The sequence below is a fragment of the Triturus cristatus genome, chromosome 2_1, assembly GCF_964204655.1.
Source record: "Triturus cristatus chromosome 2_1, aTriCri1.1, whole genome shotgun sequence".
Taxonomy (NCBI): domain Eukaryota; kingdom Metazoa; phylum Chordata; class Amphibia; order Caudata; family Salamandridae; genus Triturus; species Triturus cristatus.
This window is the reverse complement of record NC_140581.1, coordinates 1,022,321,223-1,022,346,702: the sequence shown is the minus strand read 5'-3', so window position 1 is coordinate 1,022,346,702 and position 25,480 is coordinate 1,022,321,223. Positions and strand designations below refer to the sequence as shown.

Genomic DNA, 25,480 nt, shown 5'->3' with positions numbered 1-25,480 from the left:
AGCTATGCTTCTTTACATGTTGGCTGGTGGAAGGAACAGGTCCTGAAAAGGGTTCACAATGTGCATAATGTGCGGCAGTGGCTGCATTACACTGACGATGTATTTATTGTTTGGGATGGAGATGAGTAGGAAGCTCAAGAGTTTATTACAACTTTGAATATTAACTCTAGCAATCTCGTTTTTACATCCAAAATAAGTAGTACAAGGATAGAGTTTTTAGATGTACAACTCATGATTATCAGTAACAAATTAGAGACATCGTTATTCAGAAAAGCCACAGCAGGAAACAGCACATTACATGCTAGTAGCGAACACCCAAAACACCTCATAGAGAGCATACCCTATGGTGAGCTACTTAGACTTAAACGCATTTGTAGCACACCACATGAATTTGAAAGTTGCACACACGATGCGCTTAACAGAATGCGCATCAGAGGCTACTGCGAAAGAGTACTCAGCAATGCGATAAGGAAAGCACAAGAAAGGCCATGGGAGACGTTACTTTTACCTAAAGAGACAGTCGGGGACACAATTAAAGAGGAGGATAATCCTCGCCCGATTACGACTTATAATAAACAAGAAAGAAAGATTAAGTCTATTATTAGGAAGAACTGGCCTATTGTCCTTACTGGCGGAGTATTAGGAAACAGACTCCCTGAATTATCAGTGATAACTTACAGAAAATCAAAATCTATGAGGAGCCAATTAGTTAAAATGAGCCCAGAATTAAGCTCATCAGGCACATGGCTTAAACCAAGGCAGGGTTTTTATAAATGTTCTTCATGTCGTGCCTGTAAATTTGGCATTAACACTACGCATTATGCTGTCCCATTTTCAGACACTAAGGTGGCTATCAAAGGTAGCTTCGGGTGTAGAAAGACTATGCTGTTTATGTCCTGGCATGCACCTGTGGCTTACGTTATGTGGGTAGTACTAAGCTACAGGTGCATATCAGGATTTTACAGCACCTCAGGGTGATTGTTAACAATGATAGTACATATCCGGTCGCAAGACACTTCAAAGCCACACATAATAATGACCTGAGCTACCTTACATATTACGTGATAAATGCTATTGCACCATTAAGGAGAGGGGGCAATAGGGAAAAACTACTAAGAAAATTGGAGACACGCATTATTTTAGATCTAGACAGTAAGGCACCCCATGGTTTGAATACCACAGAGGACATGCATAATTTCTTATGAATAGTAATCAAAATCTTGTCATTTTGTGACTGTATGTCAACAATATTTTCAATGATTGTTCAGTATGTACATTTGGTTATAATAGGATAGGGGATTAGTTTCATCTATTACAAAGCGTATTAATTAGTGAATTGTTTTTTGTACTATTGTTTATGTAAATCTATTAGATAAATACAGAAGCAATTTTTACGGGTGTTTTTAGGAATATGTTTTTTAGTCACTGTTCTTATTCTTATTAACATTAAGGTGTCAATTAGATTAGGTTATTTAAGTCCATGGGTTTTATACACAGTATTCTTTTGAGATTTTTTTAAGTTGCACTAAGCACTTTTTTGATATCACATGTTCCAATAGGAGAATAGGATGATAGGAACAGTAGCATCCGAATTACAACCTGTGGTATAAGTTATTGTATTACAGAAACACATGAGATGTTGCAACACAGCCCAATTTAGGTGGATATTTAGAGACATATTGACAATTGTAAGGAGCATTCAAGCAGATAATCATCTATGTTATATGTAGGGGACGAAGTGCATTGCATATGATGACATTTTTAGGTCGTGATATTAGAGAAATAGATAATCATCACAATCAGGAATAGGTGAAATAGATCAATTATCTTTTTTGCTGCTATATTTATCTGTTCCATCTTGCATATTTGCACAATTGCAAATTTTTTGCACAAATATCGTTATGTTATATTTATTAAATATATATTTATTATTGTATATTTATTAATACATAGGCTTTAGTCACTTTTTACCCACAAGTATGCGTTGGCATATTTAGTAATTGTCAATTGTCTCTATTGCTAGCATTATGCTGATCAAAATATGCAAAATGTATAAATGTATGCATTTTAATATATGTATGCATATTAAATGTGTTTTCTGAGAGGCTAATTATTTTTACAAATGCACAAACAAATATGCCGGTTGTTTTTAACAATATTTCTTCTAGGTCTATGAAAATGTGATTCACCAATGGGTGGACACCTAGCATTTAAAAACAATGGCAGATGTTTGTTTTCTCGTGTGATCAAGGGCACAGGGTGCTCGAAACCCGTTGCAGAGGGAGACAATAAATAACATTTACTGCCTTACCTGTTTGGGTCCGTCTCTCTCTGTTCGCCGAAAGGAAGTACGAGGAGTCTGGAAGAGGATATATATATATATATATATATATATATATATATATATATATATATATATATATATATTTTCTTACTTATGTATAGCCCCATCAGTTTCATCTGTGGCCCCTTGCGTACCCCTATATCCTTTAATAATCCTTTCTAGAGTCACCATTGTCTCAGCTTCATTTAAATCTCCAAAGTACATTATTGGCGTCAATTCCCAGAAGATATTGCCCTCCAATGGCATATCCATAAATATAGTCTGAATGTCATCAATTAATCCTGTAGATTGCTTTCGTGTGAGGCATGTAGCGTCACTAATGTGTCACTGGCCTTAGTGCAAGGAAGAAAATGGGCCCACCCTGCCTGCGGTTTTACGTATCAAATACGGCAATAATCAGTGTTCAGTGGGCTCCTCTGGTCCTGGGCCCCGGTGCCACTGCACCAATGGAAGCTACGCCTCTGGGCATGTCAGTACACTTGAGACCTGTTTGGTCCAACTACTGCATCTACACTGTCCAGTCTGGTCAGCATCACTTTCTTCACTTGTCTCGATAGTCCTTTGAGTACCACAAGAAATAAAGTGGTTTTCTGGATGATAGCTTAGATTGGCTACATTTTATTGGTTTGCAAGAGATGTCATGAAGCTAAGAGGGCTTTGTTAAAAACACTTAGCTTAGGAGGCAAAGATGTATCTGTTATGAGGTGGATATAAATCTGTGGTCAAAGACTCTATATATAACCTTTAGGAGAATATATATGTAATACTTTGGAAACTGTTGCTATTCCGTGGATTGCTCGTAATTGTTCCTAAACTATCACTTTTATCATTTTAGTGGCATTTATTCTTCTCAAAACCAGAACCCCATGTTGTGCCCACAAACCTGCCAAATGATACTAGGATCTACTTATGCCCATTACATTATGGAAGATCATACAGATATTGATTCCCCAAATTCAGGAAATAGATATGATTCCCAGTGACCTGAGCCAAAGTGAAAAACGTTCATTATCGTACCACTTCATTAACTGAGCTTTGATCGACTCTGATACTGATATGTGCAAAATGAGGTTTTGTTCATGTTGATCTTGAATTTCTCAATGGGATAAACACTCCTTGATCAAGTAGTTGTATAAAAGTCTTGGTGAAGGGCACAAATTTATGGCAGGGCAGAAAGGATCTAATGTTTATCAAAATAAAGTCAGCCTTTGGTAAGGTAGATGTAAAACCTACAACAGGCAACTTACACTGCAAAATATTTCTTTTGCTACACGAGGACACTTAAGGGCATGTGAGGTATGAAAGCAAATGAGAACAGAAAGGGTGTTTTAATGTGGACCAGGGACTCGGGCAAGGCTGTCTTGTCCAGGCTTGTCCAGGCTCCTGCTCCTACTTGTTTAAACTGCTTCTAAACAATGTCGAACAGCACTCATTTGACATACACCATGATGCCCTCAAGATCAATGATGCTCCCAATCCAATAATGCTTTGAAAAATGGCTCTATTTTAAGTGTCTACATCTGTGGCTTGGGCTTACCAATCTATACTCCCACATCCACCAACCATTATCCGCTGAACACATTAGATCTACAATCATTGTGGGAAGGAAAGGCTTGCAGTGTGCTCGGAACATTGGTGCTACTAGTCAAAAAGCTTTGAGCCTTTGGTGGTCTTATTAAACATAGGTGGCTGAATGCAAACTTAAAAAACTACATTTCCCACGAAGCCACAGAAATTTTACAATATTTGGAAATGTTGACAGCCATCCGAAGGTATTGAATATCAACCTCCTTGGGGTCCTGACTGTCCTTACTATAGGCAATCAAAATACTTTCTTCCTCAAGCCAGGACCTTGTTATTACACCTTGTGAAAAACCTTGGATATTGTTTATTTACTTTTTGCCAGTGTGTTACAAGTTGAGTTTGAACACCGAATAGTATTTAAAAGAGTTGGAAACAAACTTGAATAGTCTTAAATACTGCTTCATAGACAGCTTTGAAAGAGTACAAACTCATCATTTGTTGTGGCTCATTTGGATTTTCAGTTGTGTGAGGACCCCAAAGGATCCTTATCTCCTTTAAGTATTTGATATTTTCACAATTCACATTCTGTATTTAAGTAAACAGTCTATGATTAGAAAAGTGGTTCATTGCTATCAGTGTCAACTGTATAATTGTGACTAACGTTTATTTACATTACAGTTTGAGATACAACCATGAATATATATCAGAACCAGATAGCTTGTAATCAAAGTTGCCTTATTAGCTAAGGGAGTGAGGTTAAACCAAAACTCAAGTAATATCAATTACTTTGATATTATTACTCAGTCCTACAAATGTTGGAGTGCCACCAAAACCGCTTGGCAATATTCCAAAGGTATATCATTTGCTATAGCAAGTGTTAGATGCTTCTACAGAGATATAAGGCATTAAAGCTACCAATCTTTTTTTTTAGTTATGCATTAACGCCCAGTAGACACCAACACACAGCAGAGTGACTACTTATAAGTAGTGATTTCCAGTGTCTCTACTTTCTCTAATCACATTTCTCATTCCCATGAATCCACATCTTCCTACTGAATATCGTTAGCTTTGGATAAGGGGAAATGCAGAACAGTCAGTCGCACCAACTTGATCCAGAATTCAGGTTAGTACATTTGGACATTCATTTCTACTTCTCTACAAGGCTATTTATGTTGGCTGATGCATTTGCCACACATGCCAACAAATCAAGTTACTTACTCTTGGTAATGCCTATCTAGCCACAGATTCCTCACCTTAGAATTATCCCCAGGCTTCAGACTGGATCTTGAAATGTTTTGTAAGCTACTCCTGCACGCCGGTAGGTGGCGTCGTTCTGTTCCGCATGGCATCGTCGGCCCTGGAAGAGATGTGCATGGTGCCTCTACAGGCGTGACACCAGAGCATTGACATCTGTTTCTTTTAATGGCTTTCCATGCCAGGAGCAACAAAGAACACTGACCACTGGTGTGTACAACTAGGGCCGTGAAAGGGGAGACAACCCTCTCCCTAGAAATCCGTTCGCAGAGCGGTGAGTAAGGGTGGGTCAGTAAGAAATATGTAGCTAGAGTCTCTACCTGATCAGGCATTATTGAAGATAAGTAACTTGTTCATCTGAAAGAGATTTCTAGCCGCTGATTCCATACCTTAGAATACATACCCAAGGAAGACCTCCCCGGCAAAACAATTTCACACCAAAAATTCCTGCAGGACCTAAGGGACAAAGTGCCCATCCCAAGGACCTGACTGTCCTGTTATATGAACATGTGCGGAGAGGCCCACGTTGCTGTCTAACAGATGTCCAGAACCAGGCTTTTGCGTGCCTACACAGTGGTCGCAGCCTTGACTCTGGTGGAATAAGCACGCAAGCCCTCAGGGGTTACTTCCTGACCAAGGCATAGCAGATTCTAATACAGAGCATGATCCACCATGGGATAGTTCACTTCTGCAAGACATCTCCCTTCTTCACTTTAACATACCCCACGAAGAGTTGGTTGTCCTTCTGAAACACTCTAGTGCGGTCAAGGTAGAAAGACAACACTCTTTTTGGGTCCAGTCGGTGAAGTTGCTCCTCTGGTTTTTTAGAGGGATGTGGCAGGGCATGAAAAGTAGGCAGGGTAATGAACTGGCTTACATGAAACGGAGTGATGAATTTTGGCAGAAAGGAAGCTCTAGTTTGTAGAGCCAGTTTGACTGGGTAGATGATCAAGTATGGAGACTTGGATGACAAAGCCTGAAGCTCACTGACCCTCCGAGCAGATGTTAATGCCACCAGAAAGGCCAACTTGAGTGTAAAGAGCCTCAGAGGACAGTTGCACAAGGGCTCAAAGGAAGCGCACATCAGGAACGCCAGGATTAGATTAAGATCCCCCTGTGGCATGATGATGGGTGGTCGAAGAAACATGTTGAAACATGTTGAAAACCTTTCAAGAACCTATATACAACAGGGGATTTGAAGAGGGAGAACCCTCTACTGCTGCTGTGACGGAAGATCCTCCCGTAGGGGCAGCCTGATCAAAGGACTGATGGCCATGCTCAACAACTCAGGATACCAAACTCTCTGAGCCCAGTCCGGAGCCACAAGGATGAATTGGGCCGAGTCATTACCGATCTTCTTGAGAACTCTGAGCAGCAGTGGTATTGGAAGAAAGGTGTATAGGAGGCCTGAGCTCCACTTGAGATGAACAGTCACCTCCAGCGCACAGAACTGCTGACATTGCACACTCTCTACAGTGGCGAACAGATGTAACCAAGGCTCTCCTTGCTGTTGAACAAGACCTTGCACCACCTCCGAATGGAGGCTTCACTAGTGAACGGCTAAGCATATTTGACTGAGTTTGTCCTCCCTGGCGTCAGCCCACCAGGTTTTGAACCATCAGGGAACTGCCCTGACGTTCCAGTCATGCCCAGAGCCTCTTGACAAAGGGTCCATGACCACACTCCACCCTGTTTGTTGCAGTACCACATGGCGGTGGTGTTGAACAAGTTACTTACCTTCGGTAACAATGAATCTGTAGGAGACATATGAAGTTATAGATTCCTTACCTATAGAATTACCCCCAGGCGTCAGACTGTATCCAGAGAATTTGTTCGTAGCATTACCCCGCGCGTCAGTAGGTGGCATTGGTCGACTCCACATCCGTCATCAGCATCATGGTCGCCGGGAAGACGCCGCAGTGTCTACTTATACGCCACCCCTGCGTGCTGACGTCAGTTCTGATACGACTTTTCACGCCAGAAGCACAGAGCCATGCAAAATACTGACCACTGATGCACATAACTAGGGCCGTAGGAGGGAGTCCCTAACCCTAGAAGTCAGTTCGCAGAACGGGGAGGATGGGTGGGGCAGTAAGGAATCTATAACTACATTTGTCTCTTAAGGATACATTGTTACCAAAGGTAAGTAACTTGTTCATCTGAAAGAGACTGTTGTTATAGATTCCTTACCTTTAGAATAGACACCCCAGCAAAGCCAAACCCAGTGGTGGGTCTGCAAACGAAGTTCACACCAGGAAGTCCTGGAGAACAGAACGGCCGAAAAAGCCGTCTCTCCGGACTAGGCTGTCCAGGCAGTAATGTTTTGTGAACGTGCGTGTGCAGGGATGCCCACGTGGCTGCCTGGCAGATGTCAATTAGCAGAACTTCACGTCCCAAAGCAGTAGTGGCTGCCGTCGCCCTGGTAGAGTGGGCACGTAGCCCTACAGGAGGTTCCTTCTTCACCAAAGAATAGCAGATTTTGATGCATAGGACAACCCATCGAGAGATGGTATGTTTGTGCACGGCCAGACCTTTCTTGTCGCCCACATAACCCACGAAGAGTTGATCGTCCACCCGTAAATCTTTAGTGCGGTCAAGGTAGAAGGACACTGCACATTTTGGGTCCAGACGGTGTAGTCTCTCCTCCTCTTTGGAAGGTTGTGGAGGCGGGAAGAAGGTAGGCAATGTGATGGTCTGACCTATGTGGAAAGAGGTAACCACTTTGGGCAGAAAAGAGGGTCTAGTGAGAAGGACCACTTTGTCCAGATGAACAGCAAGAAAAGGAGGCTTGGAGGACAGAGCCTGAAGCTCATTCACCCTGTGGGCAGAGGTGATGGCGAGCAGGACAGCAGTCTTCAAAGTAAGAAGACGAAGAGGACAATTATGGAGTGGCTCGAAGGGAGCACACATAAGATAAGTAAGGACAAGATTCAAGTCCCACTGGGAGCATTATGAAAGAAGAAGGAGAAAAGAAATGAGTAATGCCCTTTAGAAGTCAATTTACAATAGTAGACTTGAAAAGAGAAGGCTGATCAGGAAGGTGAAGGAAGGCCGAAATGGCCGAAAGATAGCCTTTTAAGGGTGCCCGGAGCAGAGCCCTGCTGGGATTGAATGAAGAGAAGAACCTCTGAAAGAGGGTCAGAAAGGGGATCCACAGCCTTTGCTGAGCACCATGCCAGAAATTGGTTCCATCTAAAGGCGTATACCTTTTTAGTGGAGGGACGCCTGGCTGCCACGATGACATTACAGACTTCGGGAGGAAGGTCAAAAGCTGTCAACTGTCGCCGCTCAATCTCCACGCAAGGAGGTGGAGGCTGGACAGGTTCGGGTGGAGGACTGTCCCCTGCTGCTGCGACAGAAGATCCTCCCGAAGAGGCAGTCTGATCGGAGGATCAATGGCCATGCTCAAGAGCTCGGGGTACCAGACTCTTCGTGTCCAGTACGGAGCCACAAGAATGACTTGGGCCCAACCGGTCGTGCATTATCTTCTTCAGAACTCTGGGTAGAAGTGGTGCAGGCGGAAAGGCATACAGGAGGCCGCAACTCTACTCGGGTCGAAAAGCGGTGTCGAGCAAGTGCCGCCTTGGAAACTCCAACCTGCAGAACTGCTGAAATTGCACGTTCTCTTCGGTGGCGAACAGATCTGACCAAGGCTCTTCCCACTACTGAAAGAGACCTTGCACCACATTCGAGTGAAGACACCATTTATGATCCATCATGCACTGGCAGCTGAGTTAGTCTGCCCTGGCGTTCAGGGAACCACCAGGGATATGCCCTGATGTTCCAGCCATGTCCAAAGGTGAAGAGCCTCTTGACATAGGGTCCACGACCCCACCCCGCCCTTTTTGTTGCAGTACCACATGGCGGTGGTGTTGTCTGTGAACACCTACACTACTCTTCGTTTGACAGAAGGCATGCCTTCAGTGCAAGATGGATTGCCCGAAGCTCCAGAAGGTTGATGTGGAGCCCGGACTCCACCGGAGACCATAGACCTCTGATCTCAGCCTCTCTGATGTGGCCGCCCCATCCCAGGAGTGACGCACCTGTCACCACTGTGAACTCTGGTTGGGAAAGGGAGAGGGATCTGCCGTTGACCCAATCCTGGTTTGTGAGCCACCACTGCAACTGACGTGCAGTCCCCTCCGAGATCTGGACGACATCGGACAGATTCCCCTGATGCTGCGCCCACTGGAACTTCAGGTCCCACTGCAGAGCCCGCATGTGCCATCTGGCATGATCCACCAGCAGGATGCAGAAGACCATGAGGCCCAGCAGCCTCAAGGTCATTCTCACCGAAATCTGGATAGAGGCTAATAACATAGGTATCATAGCCCGAATATCCCAGACTCGCTGCTCAGGAGGGGAAGAAAGAAACTGGGCTGTATCCAGACCTGCTCTGAAGAAAGGGAGCTTCTGATAGGGAATCAGGTGCGACTTCGGCAAGGTGATAGTGAACCCCAGAGAATGCAGAAGGTCCGCCGTAGTCTGGAGGTGGGAGACGACAGCCTGGGGTGAGCCCACTTTTAACAGGCAGTCATCAAGATAGTGAAGTCTGGCACCCCTAATCTCCACAAATGTGCTGCAACCACCGCCATCACCATGGAAACACGCGAGGAGCATTGGTAATGCCAAAATAGAGCACGTCGAACTAAAACTGCTCGTGGCCCACAGTGAACTGCATGTTATGCCTGTGGGCAGCCAGGACGGGAATGTGGAAATATGTGTCCTGCAAGTCAGGCGCTAGCATCCAGTCTCTGGAGTCCAGGCAACACAGGATTTCAGCTAGTGTGAGCATTTTGAACTTCTTCTTGAGGAAGAAATTGAGAGGGAGCAGGACTGGGATAGGACAAATGCCTTCATCCTTCCTGGTTACCAGGAAGTAGCCAGAATAGCAACCACGGCCTACTTCTGGTGGGAGTACCCTCTTGATGGCTCCCTTGGCCAAGAGAGCCGCCATTTCCTAGCAGAGAAAGGAGAGAGGGTCCTCTGTCAACCTACTGCAAGCCGGTGGCATGGGGCAGAGGGGTAGTCACGAAGAGTAGGGAGTAGCCCCTCTGGACAATTTGGAGAACCCATCGGTTTGAAGTTATAGCACTCCAGTGCGGCAGGTGATGCTGTATCCTGCTTCTCACTGGGTACCCATGATGGTTAAGTGAACAGACAAACAGGGTCTGGAGGCTGAGTCTCCTGGGCAGTGGTGGACTGGCCCGACCTCTGGGTCTGTGGGTACCGCATCCTCAGCCACGCAGAGGGTCGGAAGCTTTTGTGCCATGGTATGTGGGAAGGCATAGACGAGGCTGGAAGTCCCTTAATTGGCTGAAAAAGTCGGTTTGTGGATTGCGAGGGCCCATGAAAAGGCTCAACGATCAGGCCATAGCCCTGCTGTCCTTAAAGCGCTCCAGCGCTGAATCCGCTTAGTCTCGGAAGAGACGGGAGCCATCAAAGGGCATGTTCACTAGCGATGCTTGGACATCTCCTAAAAAGCCAGATGTTCTCAACCAGGTGTGGAGCCATTAAGCCACTGTTGAGGAAAACGCTCTGCCCAGTGAGTTGGTTGTATCCAGTCCACATCTGATCATGAACTTAGCAGCGTATTTCCCGTTGGAAACACCCTGGGAGAGTATGAACCAGGCCACCTCCGGAACCATGGGCAGCAACTGAGCGACCGAATACCACAGAGCATGCAAGTAATGGCCCAAAAGACATGCTGTGTTCATGGACCGCAGTGCCAGGATGGTGGAAGAAAACATCTTCTTGCCCAAGGTGTACCGCCCTATCCAGAGGGGCGGTAGGGAATACGCCAGGATTTACATGGGATGTAGAGGCTTAGACCACAAAACTCTCCACAGTGTGAGGAAATTGGGATCCCTTGGGATGTGGTAGTGGTGGTGGGCAATCGTTCTGTTTACAGGAGCCCATGTGTTCGGCTTGGACCAGGTCCCAAGCAGGACATCTGTAGGGGTTTCATTAAATGGGAGAAGCAGATCTAAGGGCGTCACTCCTAGCTGAAACACCTCCATCTTGACTGACACTGAGGACAGGCTAAGGTCCAGGACCTCGGCCGCCCTTCCCACCACCATCACAAAGGACGCTTCCTCCTCAGTAGCCACAGCAGGGGAACAAAGCAAGCCAGTTTAAAGTTCACTGGCCTCCCCTAAGTCCTCACACCAGTTCATGTGTGGATCTAAAGGTTGGTATTCTTCTGGGTCCAGTGGCCATCCCTCCCAATCCTTCCCGAGTCTTGGCCCATAGGAATAGGGCTCAGGCTCCAGGCTGAAAGGCATGGCTCCAGTTGGAGCCAGAGTTGGAAGACGCCCTTCCAGCTCCGTGTCAGGGATCAGAATGGGGTCAGAGCTGCCGGCGGGCGCTGGAAGTACTGGATTTGAGACCGACCCCAGGGACGGTCGAGGAGGAATGACCAATGCCAAGCCGGATCCATCCATGGATCCAAGAGGCCCGACTGGTGCTGGGGCCATAGCCATAGGCGTGGAAGCAGTAGGGGCCCCTCCTAAACCCACAGAGCATGAAGACATGAAGGCGGGCCACTCAAATATGAGACACATGTCCTAATAAATCTCTTGGAGTTAAGCATGGATTGCTTTGGCTCTCAGAAACTCGGGGAAGCACAGAGACAACCTAGGCGCTGGCTGAACTGTGGAGTCAGGGCTCAAATGGTGATGCTCCCTCATCTCATCGGCCAACGGACGAGTTGAATTTGAAGACCTCTTCGACTTTTTACTCTTCTTCTTACAATGGGACTTACCAGAGTGAACTGATGACTTTGAGTATGACGAAGATCTATTTGCGCCGCGCCTGATCCTGGGACTTTCCTTTTGACCGTCGTGGTGTCCCACATTGAGCCACCAGGAGCTTGAGGGATTGCTCCCTCAAGGCCTTGGGATTGATCACGCAACGGTCGAAGCAGATCTTCACGTCATGGTCGCGCATCAGAGGCAAACAAGGTGTGGGTCAGTCACCAACATCGAGCAGTGACAGGCGCTGCAGGGCTTGAAGCCGGCCTTCCTAGATGACATTCCTGCCACACAAGGATAAAAACCTTTCAAAAACACTTTGATAAAAGTTTAAAAAAGGCTAGTCAGAAACTGACTAGGGGTAGCTCTCACCAGATCTGCGCTGAATGATGCAGAAAGAGAAGAACTGACGTCAGCACACTGGGGTGGCACCTATATAGGCACTGCGCACATCACTTCCGATGTGGACGACCCCAAGTGGAGCTTAATGATACCACCTACCTGCATGCAGGGGCACCCCTCACAAAAAATGTCAGGATCAAGTTTGATGCCTGGAGATAATTCTAAGGTAAGGAATCAGCGGCTAGAAGTATCTATCAGCTATAAACATTTATAAATGTTTGCTTTTCCAGAAGTTAAGTAGCACGAGCGTGGTTGTGACTGCATACCATGTAGTGATCAGTAGCAGTGACCAAGCCTTTTTACCAATGTCACTGGAGTGATACCTACAGGTTCACTCATGTAAAGTTCTATTGCTGTGTACTTAACTCACCTTTGGCCTACATCAAGTTAGTATGTAGTGCTGTGCAGTTTGTGTTTGTTATATGTATGTGCTGATTGTATGCATGCCTGTGGATGATACAATACATGGACAATTCTGGGTTCTATTTGGGAGACCTTGAAAGCTGACTGGAGGTAAAGGAATCCCCCAGATTTTTGTATTGCTGCATTCCTGTGATCTTGGTGGGACAAACACTGGAGTGAGGAGAGCCAGACTCTCCAGCACACTTCAAAGGGTGCTCTTTGATTCAGAAAGAAGTCACTGGAAAGGTCTGGACACATCTCAGGAAGGTTATGGGACTAATAATAGAATCATAAAGAGTATGGCTGGGGCCCTTGGGTAACCTCTTGATAGACATATCACTGTGCCTGACATCCAGTTGTGAACCTTTAGTCACTTACATGGCCAGTGTTGTGGGTTATCAGATTTGGGGTTGCTCCTGATTTCTGGAGCAATGGCAGAGCAGAAGTGAGGGAACTTCAAAAGGTAGCAGACCCCCAACACAGATTCCAAGACTCAGACCCTAAATCACATATGGTGTCTGGAAATGGACAGTAAAAATGGGGAGTTTAAGGCCCCCAAACAGACAAATGTCAAGCAGCCAGACAGACTGCGAGATCAGAGGAAGCTCTACAAGATTTCTGCCTGTGACCAGGACTGGAGCCCAGGGCCTACCAGTCTCCCAGCTGGATGTGGGGACCTCACCCTGGGACATCCAGGACCACCCACCCCTGGAGCCTGGAGGACCAGTGTCTGCCTGCCTCCCAAGACCAGTGAGCCCTGTGAGGAAGAGGAGAGTTGGAGGAAGCAAGGTCCTGCGGGGGATCCTGGTCCAGTGAGGGATCCTGGACCAGTGGGGGATGCTGGTCAGTGAATCCCAGTCCCGGGGTGCAAGGAGACAGCTGCTGCACTGATCTGGTTGATGCCTGTGTGCAGGTTTATGTTGCCAACCCCTGTATGCCAGAAGAGGGTCACCATGAAGTGAGCCGAGAACTTTGCCGGGCAGATTGGCCAGTTACCTGTGTGCAATGTATACCTCAGCGACCCTATATGCCAGAGAAGGGCTGTCTTGAAGTTTGCCGTGACAATCAGGCTGTTGCCCATTTGTGGTGTGTAAGCCGACAACCCTGTATACCAGAGGAAGCTGCAGTGAAGGAGAGGACACCATGGTAAACCTTGCGGGTTCATGTCCCGACTGATATCCGGAACAGCCAACCATCTGTTTCCATGTCAGACACGTACTTCCACTGCAGTCTCACAGGAGGTATTTGCATTTCATGATAGGGTCCACTCGCTGTCAATTTGTGGTGCTGTCTTTCAGTTGCATCTCAAGTCTTCACCAAGATGATGGTGGTGATTGCAACACATCTTGTAATGTTGGAGATCTCAATGTTCCAGTAGCCTAATGAGTAGCTTCCTGAGGCCAACTCACTGCAGATGATCTTAAATCGCCTGCAAGCAACAGCATCCCTGCTGTTCAACTTGGGCTTTTGCATCTATGTACCCAAGTCTCAACCAGAGCAGTCTCAAGTGCTACCTGTTCACAGGTGCAGTGCCACACATACCACATCCTTGAGAGCCTTCACTGCTCCTCAGACAATCTGGGACATCCAGGATGTGAGTCAGATGTTTCAGGAGAATCTTAAGTTCCATTTTAATGGTTCTTCACCTGCTACATCTATTGGCTTCCTTCATCTTCCTAGTCATGTACTCACACTGGTGCATGAGGGCTCTTCAGTGGTGCCTTCATTGGCAGTGATTTCAGCATGGATAAGATCTTTTGAGTACCATCACAATCTACCAGGATTTTGTGGTGTTCAACAGGTGAGGCATCTGCAGGTAAAAGTATACATCAGAAGGAAAAGTTTTTTTATCTTTCGTAGCGATCTTCTGATAAATACACTGTCTACCGGCAGATTCCTCCCCGATCTCACTGCCCTCCCTGTTCTGAAAGATGGTCATAGGCTGCTAAAAATGAAAAGGTTCTAATTTCATTGTAGCACTTTACTACATAAGTAATCTGTTGCTTCCCATCTCTGCCTCCAGCAGCCTGGAAAAATGGATAGGGAACTCAAGTCAGGCTCACCTGTACATCATTGGCAAATCTGCCACCGATTGGTAATGATTGACCAAATGGTTACAGAATCCACCGTATCCAGACCTGTTCTGATTTGATGGGAAGCATTTTGGGCCTCACTCAGCATCTCAGTAACGTTGTCCTTAAGGTGCACTGGAAGACTTCAAACCACCATGTTAGCCAGGTCAATTAAGGCATGTGTATATCTGCACAACAAAATGTTCTGGCAGGAGGTGAGAGGAAGGTCAGTTCTCTAGAAGCAGGTCTGTACTTCCTTGCAATAAGCCAGTTAACATTGGGAGTAGTGTGGGCTTGTCCCACACTACTTTAGTTTGCAACAGTAGGGCATTAATAAAGGGCACATGAGGCTCTTATGTTGCTGAGTTAGGTTGCAGCACCTCAGTTAAAATAGTCTCTGAGCACATACCTTATCCTCCATCTTGTGTAAAGCCAGAGGGCATCTAAAATGGATTCCACTGGCTTACATTACTCTGGCTCACTCCCACATACAGCATGTATGTGCCACACTGGACACACACGCCAACATGCTTAACACATACTTGGAATGTTAGTGCAAAGGAATGGGAAAGCATAGAAGCAGGACTTTACATGGGTGGGCCGGTAGGCCTTCATCTCAGTGACCCATATACAAAGGACTCTTCACACTATTGATCCTTAAAACACGAAATACTACAACCAACACTCTATACACTAGCCCATGACAGGGACAGTAGTCCTCTCTCACAAATGAGAGCATGCCTGATATGCCGCTCCAGATCACACAACAAGTCCATGACCTTCTAAAGTCAGGGACAGCCCTAGACATATGTGTACATGCTTAGATTACTGTGATGCGAAGATAAAAAGTTACTGCACCATATCCACACATTAGTGCACGCAGGGCAGAGTAACATGCCAGTTTACCATACAGAAGGAATTCCCCATACAACTTAAGCATTTATATATTTGGTATTTAAACTGATTAAGCTTTACAGCATCATCAACAATTTTGGAATACCACCATCAAGTTTGTGTGTGCATTGTAAATTGCTCTGAAGATTTTATTAAAGTGTATCACACTAGTTTTGCAAAAAATATTTGGATGTGAGATTGTTCCGTCTTGAGAAATATTTTACTTTTGTCTCATGCCCAAACAGCTCCTTATCAAATCTTGCCTTCCTCAGTGGCAAAACGGATTAGTGTCCCCAAATGTACTTGGATCACCTCAGGAGCGATTAAGGTTTTAGTCTCAAACAGCCATCAGGTTGGATGGCATCCTGGAAAAAGGAAGAAAGTGGTGTTGCACAATAACGGTTTTCATCAAGGTCCCTTTGTGGGCTTGGGGAAATAATTGGGCTCTCCTTGGAGGTGAATGATTACACAGTATTAAAGAACATGCAGTCCATTCAATTTGTGTTAAAGGAATTACAATTATTGTTCTAACATCCACACAAAGTAAGTCTTTTCTTTTACCCATATATGCCACACATTGCTCCAGTGTTTTTCTAAAAGCTTCACTAATACCCTTTTGCACTTAACAAATATAAGCATTTATGAATCAAATGATACAGTACCTTGCCAAGCTGCTGCAGGAACTTTAGATGTCTTTCCTCAAACTGTGTAGGGTCCCTGTCTTCGAAGGCACCAGAAAATCCCAAGACCTCTGCTCTGTTTGGTAACATATCACTTTCTGTGAGCAATTCATAATCTAAGAAGAAGGAACAGTGATGCAATAATAAGAAAATACCTTTTAACAGAGTAGCCCATATTTAAACCACTGTTTACCAACCTACAGGGCCTAGTCACAAACTGCATTTTGCAGTACATTAGTAGTACTAAAATAGTACTTATAATGTACTACAAAATGCTACTCACAATCCTATGTATGGAGGGCTATGCAGGCTGCCTCTTCTATCTTTTCTGTGCAGAGTTCTTCGAACCAACTGCTGAGATCCCCACACACGTAAGTATATATTTTAGTAGTAAATGTAGGTATGAGCGGTTGGAAAATAGAGAATACTTACTACTAAAGGGGAGAGGTTACGGGAGAAGTAAGGAGGGGTTTAGTGAGGGTTAGGAAGGAGTTTAGGGGGAACATGCACTCTCCCATAAGAGTAAGCCAATGCTATTCATAAACTGCCCTTGTAGTTAGTATAGCCAAAACGGACCCAAAACCACCCAAAAAGTACGCCACATCAGAGCTGGCCAACCACTGGTACTGCAACAAACTGCCAGAGAAAATACCGGCAGTAGGGACTTAAAATAAAACACCATCAGAAGTAATGTTAAAATAAATTATTGAAACTATTTAAAATAAAAAAAATTTTTAATGTAATGTTAAATTAGTTTTTATAAATAAAACACTTATTTAAATATTTCAATTACCTTTATTTAATAAAATTATGTAATATTTATTTATATTAAAAATAAATTACCTTAATTCTACACATCACTTTTAATGATTTTAAAACATAACAAGGTCTTCTTTTCACTTTATATGGCAATTGTATCCCTTAATTGAAGCTTCCGCCAAATATTTTTATTTTTATTTAATATATTCTAAATAATTATGTTTTTATTTAAAAGTCAATGCTGTAACATTTTTAATATTGTTCCACATTTGAAATATATACAATTAACATCAATATTTAACAAATGTATCTTTATACATTTTTTTAAACTTCAAATAACTTTAAAACTTTTCTCCATGTTTTACCATACGGAGATATCCACCCTTATTGCCGAGTTTCCACCATGTGTGCAGAATACCAAAAAAGGTTGTCAGGTCATTACTCGAAGTAACTTTACAGTTTATATGACGAGTTTAGTGATGTCACTTACTATTTCTGGGGGTTGAGACATGTAAATCTACACTTCTGAGTAACTTTACCCTCTTAAATGGTAAATATTCAAATAACAAAGTTACACAAAAGTGTAAGAGTAAATGTACTCTGAGTAAATCTACCTTTGTGAATAGTCCTTATATGTTAAGGGCCCAAAGAATATCCTGCCACCACATAAACAAGGTCTAGACCACAGACTACACCAACGGACAATATGTGGAAACGGTATTTTATGAACTACGTATGAAAAAAAAATCCATAGTATTTTGGATGCATTTCTAGAATGTTTAAGCACAATTACATTTTTTTTAAAAATATTTTCCAAAATGGAAGATTGCGTTTTATTAAGTGCATACATTTTTTCTAAATCAGCAGATGAAGTTTTACAGCCTTTTCAGAAATGTGATATGTTTCATGCCAGAATTACAGATCAGAATGTTGTTTCACAATTTCAGGCACTCTATGGGGACAGGAGGCCTGTTCAATTAGATCTCCACTCCTTTGAGATGTAATTTCCTTTTGTTGAATACCATTCCAAGAAAGGCTTTTTAGAAGCATATGGATTAGGAGGCGAGGGTTGGTCAGACATTGTTCTCTAGCTCACAAAATTAGAAGCACTGTTCCACAAACTTCTCCCTCAAGTAGGTGCTGATCCAAGAAAGACTGATCACGTTTACCTGGTGGAGAGATGGGTAAAGTTTTCTTCAGTCTTGTTATGAAGTAGAAGTGACGCACAGTAAGTGTGCAAGGCACAGCTGTCATATGTGAATAGATATTTCTTCCAGTGCTGTTCCTTCTGTTTGACAGTCTGGTCGCAGCGCTGACATGATGCATTTGCATCATCATGCGCCACTCTTACAGCAGCACACTCCTATGCAGCCATGTTCAGTCGTACTCAACTTTATCATCCTCCAACTTAATCTGGCCCTGCACATGATGTCACTTTCAAGAGAATAGCATTGCTCTTTTAGGGGACATTTGCAGATTATAGGAGACCCCCTACTTTCTCAGCTTCTGCTTTTCTGACACTGGACCCGAATTAGGACCTGTTTTTAGACTGAAAACGAATAACTCTTTTTGTATGTGGCTGCTCAGTATCATAGTCAAGTCTTATCCCAGTCAAGTGGGATTTTCACTGAGGCTGGAACAGGAGCACTAACATACTGTTAGGGGGAGGAAAACAGAAGAGAGGTAGGATTGACAATATAACATCTATATCTAGGAAACATAGGTTTTATTCTTCTAAAGACTACATAAGTAAATGTTATAAACTAACAAGTAAATGTTATAAACTAACAGCCCATAGTTTGCTGTCATAAATTGCCTAATCTGAATTTATAACCAATATCTTAGCCTATGTGTGGGATTCAGAGCAAATTTTGAAAATCTCCAAGGACTTTCATAATTATGCCATAAAAAAGCATGCATAAAGGTAGGCAATGTTTTTAAATACTAGATAATGTAATTAACTGAAAGGGCCTCTTTGATGCAGCCCCAAAAAAAACATAGACGTTGGCACTCCCCTTCAAGAAAATTTCAGCTCCACTGTCCCAGAATGCTCAGTTACGTGTTTCTTCTCTCCCAACATGTTTGATTTTTATATTTTATTTACTTTTTTGAAGAGAGTTTGGCTTCATTTGAGGAATAAACTCATCAAGTACATGCTTGACTCTTTTTCTTTTAAACTAGAGCATTACTTTTCTTAGTTGAGCTGCCTTCAGCTGCTATGTCTGCTCTTTTGTTTATCAGTGCCTCTCCTGTGGTGGAATGAAGCATAAGAAAGATAAAAATACAGTCTGCAAGGATTGCCTTCTAGCCTCCTAAGTTACTGATGAGTGCGACATGTCAAGAGATGCACAGAGGAGGCTGAAAGACAAAGAAGGATCTTGCCTGAGGGCTTAGCTTGGCCTTACCGGGAAAAGAAAGATTTTTCTGAATCGGGGTCCAACAAGAAAAAGGGAAAGGAGAGGATATTTCTTAACCCCGGCATGTGCATGATGCACTATGAAACCGAGCAGTCAGGCAAATGGCACTCAGGCAAATGGCACCATCACCACTATTTCCAAAGTCCTCATGGGACATTGAAACATTTGACTCTTACAGCTTTACTGCACCCTCCTCACCATTACACCTTCTTTCATTATCAAGGTCACCCTTGAGGTCAAAAGAGTCACTGTCGAAGAGTCACTCCCCATTGTGAAGCAACTGCAGGACCTTAAGATCAGCCTCAGCATCAAATTCACTGATGTTGAAAAATGCTCAGAAAAGGGAAAGAACGATTGGTACTCTGCTATCAGCGAACTAGTGATCTCCATAAGTGAGCACAGATACTAAGCCTGAGCCCCATGAAGAGTAGAATACTAAAACTGCCCCTAAGCCGCCTCAAACATAGTCCACCACCGATGGCCCTTCCACTACTGCATCCGATCTCAGTGCCTTGGCCACAAGAGCTGCCTCACATAGTGGTCCCGCAATCCCAAGAAGAAAAATCTCAACACTTAATACATCTAAGAAGTAAGGGGGCGGGCATGATTTATAGCTTAAAGCGCCTAAATCAGCTGCTACACAGTCCCACCGCAGATCCCATTCTGAAAGTGCCGAGTGCCAAACTCGTTCCCTCTATCAACTACGGTCGCCTCGCATTCTCCGGCGCATTCAACAGGTTTCTTATGCATTTCCATATTTCAATCTATAAAAAGGTTCTATCACTCCCTCGACAGGCTTGGAGATCCAAAGTCAGATTGGAGCTGGGACATGCCTGCCCGGACATCATATGTTCAGGGGACATAATTAAATACTACATCGGCGCCTTGCGTGCCCCCCCCAGCACTTTCATTTAAAGTCCAAATCAAAACAATTTTTTAAGTGGCTGGCTCCCCATGGCAGGCCCAGTTGACAGAGGCCCTAAACCTACTTGAAATAGAAGTTCAAAACCTGCAAAACTATGATATCCCGCTCAGCACCTGGAAAAAGTCAGTGAACGCACAGGTTAAGAAAATTTAATTGAAAGAGATCTGGAAAGCCTACGCTGCCAACCCAACGTCTCTAGACTGGACGCATCCTATATCTTGGGCAAACCTCAGCCTTATTTCGAGCAAGGCTTAACAGGTCAAACTTGGAAGAAAATGTTGTATATGAGGCTTCTTGCACTAGCAGACGCGGACTTCAATCCATCTTGGGCCCAGCAGGACAACTTAATCGCTTGACGACTATGTAGCTACCAACACGAATCCTGGCTTCACCTATTGTGTTGCTGTCCAAAGTTGGCCAGTGAGTGACATCATCTGGTAGTCCCCATTTGCAGGACCCATGGTCTTAGACATTGCAGAGAAGTCTCAGACCTGTGTTTTTCTGTAAAAACAGTACAAATAGCAGCCAGATTAGGGAAATTCCCAGATGCAATCCAGATCGCCCTCACAAATACAACCAAAACATCCACCAGCAATTATCTGCCCATCTAGCCAGAACCAAAGCGACTCAACGGCTTACACAGCGAAGAAGGAAATACAATCAACCAAGTTAAGAAGATCAATCGTGCACGTCAGATCATCCAAATCCATAGAACTGAGGTTAATATCTATAAACGTCGGCTTTTTCCATTGACACTACTAATCGAAGGTTGGAAAAATTAAAGGTGTGCATTAAAACGAACACTAATCCATCACGTTAAAGGGCCTGTCCAATTTAGAAAGGAACTAGAGACGTAGCTGCTAATTCAATGCACTAGCATTTCAGACCCAGCCTGGGCCGCTGTTTTAACGATTTTATAAACCTTCACGAATCCAGACATTTTAGGTGGAATCTGCATGATGATTATGCATTTTTGAACTGTATTTTTTTATCCTTTTTTTACCCTCCTCTTCTCTTTCACGCTACATATGAAAATGCAGCCGATTGTAACAATTTTAATTAATTGAACAATAAAGAGAGTCTTCTTACAAGTAAAAACTTAACAGAACAGTCTCATACAAAAAAAAAATCTACTCAGAGATGCAGAGTGTGCGCAGGTCAAGTTTGAGGATGCACCATAGTAATGTAACACCAGATTAAGATATGGGCAGCACTGTACAGACTTGGGGGAGACTTTAGTCCCTAATGAAACCTGTCAAAACTTTATTCCACTGACAAAAGATTTTCTGACACATGACAAATTGCAATTTGGAATTGGAACGAAAGAGGTTTTCCTTCCAAATTGCAATTCTGTATAGTTTGTTTCAATGTTTTTTTTAACCACAATTCCGGTGCAAACCATTGAAAAGTAACCCTGTCCTAGAAGGAGGTGGTAACTGATTTGCAAGCGTAATGCCTCCCTTTGGGATTCAGGGGGCGCAGGACGTGGTCCAGGGGACCACTGTCTACTTTCCTTGAAGTTTTCCAAAATAAAAATCATTTTTTAAGCCACACCAGTTATTTTAAGGAAAAATGGCTGCTTTAAATAAAAGAGGGGAAAAAAGGAAATCTGTTATGAAATGCAGTCACAGGAATGGTGGTCTGCTGTCCCTTGCAGGCCATTGTCCCAGTGATTGCATCCAGTCACAGGGGTTTGCAAACTGCAGCCTGTCTAATGATACTAATTAGGCAGGCCATTCTGCAACACCCTGAAAACACGACCTAATAGTACATAGGATAGGTCCGTTGGCAAAATCTGATTTCATTTGCAAAAAGGTTGTGCACAATTTATGACCACTTTTTATAAATGGAATCTATGTGTTTACTGCCCATTGTAACCTTTCTTGAGGTTACAAAGGGGCTAAGAAGACGAATATCGACTCTTTTGTGCCTGCAGTCCAGATGTCAACCTTTTTTTTTACAACCAAGACATCAGCAAAACCTTTAGCATACAGCTGAGCGGAGCTCCTCACAGTGACCACTACTAACGCTACAAAAAAAGAAATACAAGGCATTCAAGTCTCCAGAACAAGAAGCCTCCCCTTGTGAAAAATCCCCTGTGCATTGTCAGATTGTTTCCAATGGTAGCAAGATACTAGATGCTACTTTATCATCAGTTCCTCCAGATAAAGGGAGCAAGAATACGGGTTCGCGACAGTGCTTGAAATGGAAAAATAGTGCAGGTATTCTGTACCAGAGTACTTGCATGTTTCCGAGAAGTGCCAGCACTCTCCAATTAAAGGTATTACATCTCTCGTGAGAAGTGTCAGTACTGTCCCGCTCAAAATAATAAAAGTGCTGGTACTCACTTACGGGCCCATTTAAAGCACTGGTTCGCATGAAAAGAGAGCATGACAAGCAGAGGCAGCCTCGTTCTGAGCAGCGAGTCCCATTGGACTCTGGTGCAGGCCAACTGGACTCAATGCAATAACTTGCATATCTGCTCAGAGGGCTTCAGTGTGAACCTGAGAGCAGACACGGTCACTTCAGACCATCTGCAAACAACTGGTCAGAGCTACCGGCCCGTGGTAATTGGAGCAGTCCGTGTTTGAGGCGAGGGTACACGAGAGGTGAAGGGGGCAGGAGAGGTGAAGGGGGCAGGAGAGGTGAATGGGGAAAGGAGAAGTGATGGGGAAATGAGAGGTGATGGGGAAATGAGAGGTGATGGGGAAAGGAGAGGTGATGGGGAAAGGAGAGGTGACTGGGCAGGAGAGGTGATGGGGCAGGAGAGGTGATGGGGCAGGAGTGGTGACGGGGCAGGAGAGGGGACGCGGCAGGAGAGGGGACAGGGCAGGAGAGGTGACGGGGCATGTGAGGCGACAGGAGAGGTGATGGGACAGGAGAAGTAACGGGGCAAGAGAGGTGATTAAGCAGGAGTAGTGAAAGGACAGGAGCAGTGAGCGGGGCAGGAGAAGTGAACGGGCAGGAGCAATGAAGGGGCAGGGGAAATGAGAGGAAAGGAGCGGTGATGGGGCAGGAGAAGTGACCGTGCAAGGTGACCGGGCAGGAGAAAGTGACTTGTACTTATGTTCTTTGCCTATTTATTTATATACTATTGCATGACATCCACTGATGTGTCTGTAAAGCATACCTTTTGCCCTGAATGTTTGTCCTGAATTTTGACCTCCTGTCCTGAATTTTGATCCTTTGTCCTGAATTTTTACACCCACCATCTTGAATTTGCGCCGATGCCAGTTGGCCACCCTAAAGTAGGGTGACCAGGCGTTCCGACTTTGCCTGGACAGGCCCGGATTTTCACCAACTGTCCCGGTAGATGTCAGGAAATTTAGCTCATGCCCTGATTTTTAGAGTGGGTCGACTGAAAACGGTGAGAGGTATCTTTTTATGTTTTGCAAAGCAGAGATAGTTAGCAGCTGTAATTAGAAAGTAATTTAATAAACAGGCCAGATACTGGCTTTACAAATTGTATTTTATTTATGTTCTTGCTTCCTCTTCTGTAATTCTCTGCTAAGGAACACTGTCATAATGTACGCTCGGGTCCTTCTTCTATTTCTGGGAAATGTCCCGGTTTTTGGCTTTAAAATTCTGGTCATCCTAACACAGACGTCTTCAAACTGTGGGGCGCGCCCCCCTGGGGATCCGTGGCGGCATTCTCAGGGGGCACAAATATCTCAGAAAAGAAGTGTAAATGAAGATGGCTTCGAAGCGCGAACGTATTCATTTATTTGTCCCGTTTCAAGGCTATCTTCATTTACACGCAGCCAAAGGGCTATAAAAAAAAGCATGGGAACTGTGATTTTAATTGGCATGGGCAGAGGTCAGTCAGTGTGTTGCCAGGGTCAATTACAGGCCTACAAAGAACCAAAAAATATTCAGTAGCTGTTTTTTTTTTCAACTTTACGTTAACTGCATATTAGAATAATACACACACAAATTAATTAGTGGGAAAGGCACTCATAAAGGATGAAATCTCAGTTGGTTAATGCAATTGCTGCAGATGTCTGTGTGTGTGAGAGTCAGAATTAAATCCTGCTTGGTGCAGTGGGGAATAGTGATTTTGTTTTATGATGCTACAAGGTCCCTGTTTTTGGCAGGAAGCACTGCGAGTGTCATTATTTTAAAATGTTACTACACACAGCTTGAGACAGGCTGCAGCAATGATTTAGGCTCAGATTTACAAAGACTTTGCGTAAAGTCTGTGTTACTTTTTTTAAACAAACCTAACGCAAAGTGTATTGGTATTAACAATCCAGTGCAAATCACATTTTGCACTGGATTGTACCCAAATGTAATACAAGGCTGCGCAGCGCCACTGTAGGGACACTATTTACTAATGCTTTGCAACAGGTTTGCGTTACTTTTGGGATGCAAACCTGATGCAAAGTGTTTTCTTGGGATTTACTATCCAAAGCAAGTCAGGATTTGCATTGGATAGTTTCCCAAAGTAACAGAATTCTTACTGCATGCTGCCTTGAATTACTTTGCATCAAGGGTCCGTTTCATGGGTAGCACATGGGTGTCTTTGCAAAAGAGACACCAGGGCTCATATTCCTTGCTAGCATTAGTGCATAGGGAACCCTTGCTGCAGAAGGGACACCGTGTGGGAGCTATTTTTTCTGAAATGTATAGAGAGCCTGTGTCAAGACTGGAGTGATGGCCAGGCACAGTGGGGAAAGGGGGGAAAGAGGAACATGTGACCGCCTGCTACTAAGGAATGCAGATATCATTAGTGAAGCATTTGGTGTTGTACTGGGGACCAGGAGTGTGAGGGGCTCACAACTCCCCCAGCTATGGGGAGTAGTGTTTGTTGGTCAATTTCTGTTTTTGTTTCAAGCATTTACTCTTTTATAAGTTTCACGTTACTGTGGGTTATGAGATGCAGAAAAAGAACCCCTGAAAGGGTGTCACATGCTCAAACCTCTGCTTAGTCCTGCTCCTCCAGCTTTTCCCGTCATTTTGCCATAAAGTTTTGGAGGGGGGCCTGACTTCAAAATATTTAGCTTAGGGGGGCTCAGCGCAACAAAGTTTGAAGAACTCTGCCCTAACATGAAGCCA

The 25,480-nt window shown here is 44.2% G+C and overlaps 1 protein-coding gene across 1 annotated transcript in view; it reads right to left on the bottom strand.

The window, feature by feature from the left end:
- Nucleotides 1-25,480, bottom strand: part of JAK2 (Janus kinase 2) — a 1,019,755-nt gene that overhangs the window by 90,251 nt on the left and 904,024 nt on the right. Inside the window, exon 19 of the mRNA XM_085635055.1 lies at nucleotides 16,307-16,440. Within this exon, the coding sequence (XP_085491181.1) occupies nucleotides 16,307-16,440 (134 nt within the window). The remainder of the gene's footprint in view (nucleotides 1-16,306; nucleotides 16,441-25,480) is intronic.